Source organism: Echinops telfairi, unplaced genomic scaffold (genome assembly GCF_000313985.2).
Source record: "Echinops telfairi isolate 266 unplaced genomic scaffold, ASM31398v2 ScPeMD7_5;HRSCAF=22, whole genome shotgun sequence".
NCBI classification, from domain to species: Eukaryota; Metazoa; Chordata; class Mammalia; order Afrosoricida; family Tenrecidae; genus Echinops; species Echinops telfairi.
In genome coordinates, this window is record NW_022103901.1 from 14860103 (window position 1) to 14865721 (window position 5619).

The window sequence follows — 5619 nt, forward strand, 5'->3', positions numbered from 1 at the left end:
AGGACTGAAACCTGCATTCAGGTGGCTTGCCTGTTTTGGGGGCGGGCACAATGTGGAGCCCTCTCTGCCGGTCGGTTGGCCAGTAAGCTGTCTTCCAAATGTCTTGGCATAGCTGGGTGAACACCTCTAGGGCTGCGTCCAGTTGCTGGAACATTTCCGTGGGTTTTTCTGTCCACGCCTGGCGCCCGTTTCCACCCATGCCATCAGGGCAGCTTGAGTTTCTTCCTTCAGGACCAACCATTTCTTGACTAGATCCTGCCTCCTGACATGGCCGCGTACTGACTAGTTCTTTTTGGTACAGTAACATCATCCTTCCATCGTCTCTGCATGTTTCACTGTTTTGCCCATGGGCTCAGAATACCAATGGCTTTGATGTGACCTGAGGCAGGTTGGGGAGGGAGTGGGGAGTCGGGAGGTGGGGAAACACAGAGGGAAATATTAGATGGGCTGAATTTGAGATGCTTCGTAGTCGCTACGTGTAAAGATCAAGTAGGAAGCTGAATACAGGGGTCTGGAGTTCAGGGGAGCATGCTGGCCTAGAAATCATCCCACCAGTAGGGGGAGAAAGGCTGGACTTGGACACCCCAAGTTCATTGTAGGCCACACCACTGTACTTTTTTGAGGAGCTGTTAAGATGGATGGATGGATGGATGGATGGATGGATGGATGAATGGAAGGACAAGCAGGCAGGATCGGGCACTTGGTGCTGACCTGTGGTTTTCTCTGCCAGCTCCCCTCTGCCTGATGACCCTGCTGATGCCACCTTTCCGCCAAGCAGCTCCTATCTCCCCAGCTGAGCCCATCAAGCAAGCCTACAGTCTGGCCCTTTACATGCAGAAGAACACGTCAACGCTGCTGCAGACTTACGTGAGTGACTCTGGGCCTGCGCCAGGGGACGAGGGGGGCGGGCACTGCCCCCTTGGCCTAGTCCTGGGTCAAGAAAGCACAGTAAGCGCAGGAGAAGGCTCCCCTGAGAGTCCAAGAGGACAGGGACTTTATTAACTAGAGCCACACCTACACCAAGGCCGTCGCCGATGGCTGTGTGACTTGGGGCAAATGATCTCTCCCCTCTGGGCTTCGGCTTTGTCAGCTGCAAAATGGGACAGTGACCCCACCTTGGCCAGGAAGGCTGGAGTGTTTGAAGGAACTCACAGGGAGGCACAGCTTGACAGAGCCATATCAAGGGCTTTGCACAGTTATTCCCAACAGCCACTCGTGCTGCCTGCTTACCCGAGCCTCATGCCACGCAGAGCAAGCTAGTTCCTTGTTTGACTGGCTCCTCAAAGAGTTGAGAAGCGGAATTTGTTTCCCCATTAAGCTATACATTTTATTATTATTATTTTAATAAATCATTTTATTGGGGGCTCTTACAGCTCATCGAACAATCCACACCTCAATTGTATCAGACACATTTGTACATATGTTGTCACCATCGTTTTCAAAACATTTTTGTTCTGCTTGAGCCCTTGGTATCAGCTCCTCTTTTTTCCCTCTCTCCCCCTCCCTCGTGAACCCTTGATAAACTATAAGTTATTATTTTCATATCTTACACCTTCTGCTGTCTTCCTTCACCCATGTTTCTATTGTTTGTTCCCCCCTGGGAGGGGATATATGTTGATCATTGTGATCGGTTCTCCATTTCTCCCCCTACCTTCCCCCAAGAAGTGGAATTACGGTCCCATTTTATAGATGTGAACACTGAGTCTTAGGGTAAATCAGGTGTCCACGGTTTCACAGCTAACAAATGACCATGCCAGGAATTTGAAATCAGGTCTGTGGGACACTGCCATCTATACACACATTCCTTCACCCCCACCCCCACCATGACACTGCAAAAGTAAAAATTGGTATCCTACTGGCTGCATCTGACCCGCAGATGTTTATAGTTTGGCCCACTCGTGCTTAATTATGAATGCCCATCTACACCAGGCACAGGGTACCTGTTGGTTCCTAAGCCCCAACCTCTCCACGTCATCTAAATCCTGCCTTCTTCCCCCAGTGCCATGATCTGTCTGGCCCCAGGCAGCCCTGCAGTGGGTGACTGAGCCACTGAACTCTATCCTAGGTGCACACGACGTCATTTCCCAGAGGGTCTTGGGCAAGGTCCTTCTCTGTGTCTTCCATGTATCTGATGCCGGGCTGGGACTGGGTGACCCATCAGTGAAGGGGCCTATTAGTCTGCAGGAGCTCTGTCTGTGGAGGCAAGAGTTGAATGGAGAAGGCTCTGGAACAAACTCAACTACGCTAACCATCCTTTATGAATGGTTATAAACCGTTGTGAAGAGGCCCTGTGTTACCCGTGGTGAAGTGTGGAACTGCTGATGGAAAGCTCAGTGGGCCTTGGGGGGGGGGGATGCAGCAGGGGGCTTCTAGGGGCCCCTCTCTGTCCTACAGGGTTCCTGTGAGGCAGAATTAATACGAAGGTGGGGTGGGGGGGTGTCACTCGGTTTCTGTTTATTTTGTTTTACCTTTGGATCGTGAAACGGACAAACCATGAAGTGCTGTCAATTTTTTAAAAAAGTAATCGTGCTGGAATGATAGTCGATAATAAACTTGGATTGAAAAATGTGCCATAAATAACAATCATCGTGTCTGTTGATATTAATAGAACTATTTCATTCAAAACGAATGCTGCCTTCCTCCCAGCCAAGGTCGGCCTGAGCCCTTTATAGTTTATGATTGACACTAGGGGGCTTCAAAAACTGTGTGTGTGTGTGTGTGTGTGTGTGTGTGTGTGTGTGTAAATACCATTGTTGTGCAATTCCATTTTTCCAGACTCTTTTGAAAGCCCCCTCTCACCTAACCTCCTGGTGTCTTTATGATCACTGTTGGGGGCTGGAGAGTCGATGTGGACTCTGAGTGAGGGCTGACCCCTGTGTCCCGGGCTGCAGTCTTCGCCGGAGCAGGCTGCCAATGTCTTGCTCCAGCTTGGCTGTGCTTCTGGATGTGCTCAAGCCGGAGCCCTTGTGGCACGGTGGTTAGGCGTGGGACTGACGAACCGCAAGGTCTGCGGTTGGAAGCCACTGGTCGATCCTCTGGAGAAAGACAGGGCTTCCTATACCCCTCTGGAAGAGTTCCAGTCCCGGACACCCACAGGACCAGTGAGTGCTACCCTGTCCTACGGGGTGGCCAGGAGTCACCTTTCCCGTCAGTCAGCCGCTGAGCCCTGCATGGTGATGCCCCAGGGCTCCTTCCAGCCACAAGGGTTCATGGGAATGATTCAGAAATGTGTGGTTCCAAGTGGGGATGGCAGCACATCATGAAAGAGGCAGCATTGGGACCACAGGGAGCAGGCTGGGGATGACCCGAGGGAGGGCATCAGGGAGGGCAAAGGCGAAGACAGAGAACCGGGGCCACCTCTCAGTCCCCTCACGCCCGCCTGTCTTTCTCCCTCACACAGCTCCAGTACCAGGGCAGCCCTTTCAGTGACCCAGGCTTCTCGGCTCCAGAGCTCCAGCTCAGCAGTCTGCCTCCGGCCGCCGTCTCCTTTAAGACCTGGCATGCCCTGGAAGATGCGGAGCGGCTGGGCCGAGCCCAGGAGGCCTTCCTGGCCTTGACCCAGCACCTCCAGCTGGTGGGGGACGACCAGATCGACCTGAACCCCGGCAGTCCCATTCTGCTGGCCCAGCTTGGGGCTGCAAGGCTCAGGGCCCAGGGCCTTCTGGGTAATATGGCTGCCATCATGACTGCCTTGGGGCTGCCTGTTCCCCCGGAAGAGGACACTCTTGGACTGGTCCCATTCGGGGCCTCGGCCTTTGAGAGGAAGTGTCGGGGCTACGTCGTGACTCGGGAATATGGTCACTGGACAGACAGAGCTGTGAGGGACCTGGCTCTGCTCAAGGCCAAATACTCGGCATAGGGGGGTGGGGGGCTTCCTGTCAGAGGTGGCAACAGGCACAACGGACTGGAGTCAGCTTGGCTTGTCAGCTAACAAGGAGTCACAGCTTATGGAGCAGGTGGGACATATACGCCCTATCTTTGGGAAGACTCTTTGGAAACCAAGCCTCAATTCCCTATTTCCCGGACCTTCATGCCTGACTCCTGTGGCCTCCCTTCCAGTTCAGGGGAGATCTCCAGTACTACCATTTCCGGATTATAAGCCCAATGGTACTGGCTGCAAACTTCCTAGGTGGGAAGTCTAAGAGGGCTTGCCTCCCACTCTGCCGAGCAAAGACAGATGGCTTCCTTCCTGGCTTCTCCTGACGCCATCTCTTCTCGGGTTGACCTTCCTATCTCTGCCTACCTCACTTCCTATGTGAAGACTCGGCCTTCTGAGCAGATGGGCTTCTGTTCTTCCTAGGGAGGAGCTGATTCCTCCCACCCCCACCCCAGTCTACCTCTTTTGGAGCCCTGGTGGTGCAGTGGTTAGGCACTGGACTGCAATCCTCAAGGCCAGCAGTTCAAAACCACCAGCCACTCCTCAGGAGAAAGATGAGGCTTGATGAGTTAAAGGATTGGAAACTCATAGGGCCTTGTCCTATAGGGTCCCTCTGAGTCAGCACTGACTCTGTGGCAGTGAGTAATCTACCTCTCGCAGGAGCCCCAGTGACGTAGCTGGTTATGCACCGGACTGCCAACTGCAGGTCAGCAGTTCGAAATCACCAGCTGCTCCACTGGAGAAAGATGAGACTTTCTACCCTTGTACAAAGTGATGGGCTTGGAAACCCCAAGGGGCAGTTCTCCCCTGTGCTAGAGGGTCACTGTGAATCAGAAACGGCTCAGTGGCAGTCAGCTTAATCTACCTCTCTGCCTGTGATCCCCGCTCCAACTTCCTGTCTCCAGGAGCTTAATTTCCGGATCAACAGAATTCCAGATCTGGAAGTTCTAAGGACTCGATATCATACTGTCTGCTCAGGACACATCCACTTCCTATTCTGGGCTGGTGGTCAGTGTCCCTGGTCCTGGGGCTCCCCTGCAGTTCCTATTGATGCTGTGCCCTTTGGGGGAATGACAGTTATGTGTTGGACTGTGATCCCCAAGGCCGGTAGTTGAAAACCACCAGCCTCTTGGGGAGAAAGACGGGGCTCTACTCCCGCGTTCCAGTCTTGGAAACTCACAAGGGCAGTTCCAGCCTGTCCTGTAGGGTCAAGATGCCAATGAGTTTGGTTTGGATTTCTTGGGTATGGCTATGGGACCAGGCTACACTCTAAAGATCCTATTTTCCTCAAAACAGTTCCCCCATTTTCAACAACTGTATATACAGGTAACTTTGGTTTCCTTTTTTCAATTTTATTTGGAAACATTTTACAAAAATTAATTTATTCTCAGAAATAAAACCCTGTTTTTCCAGGTGTGATGTTTCTCTCCACATCGGGGTGAGATGAGGGGGTGGGTACAGGGATGGGGCAGAGGGCGGTGGAGCACGAAGGTGGGACAGCACCTTCAAAGGGGAGGGGTGGGCGGGGCCGGATGGGATGGGATGGGGGCGAGTGGGAGCAGCAGGCAAGGTGGGCCTGGGGACGGACAGTGGCTGAAAGTGGTCCCAAGAAGCCCTGCCACCACAGGGCCAGCAGGCACTGCCCTGGCGAGGGGCACGACAGAGAGCCAAACGAAAAATACAAGGGGAAATGATTTGCAATTTGTGTCCCCGCCCCCCATAACGCTGAGACTCAGTGCCAC

At 53.1% G+C, this 5619-nt stretch overlaps 1 protein-coding gene across 1 annotated transcript; it reads left to right on the top strand.

Moving 5' to 3' along the window:
* The first annotated feature begins 666 nt into the window (after positions 1–666).
* On the top strand, positions 667–3859 carry CTF1 (cardiotrophin 1). The gene is made up of 2 exons (XM_013005559.3): positions 667–867; positions 3401–3859. Exons 1-2 carry the CDS (start codon positions 667–669, stop codon positions 3857–3859), a joined length of 660 nt encoding a protein of 219 aa, XP_012861013.3.
* The last annotated feature ends 1760 nt before the right edge of the window (positions 3860–5619 follow it).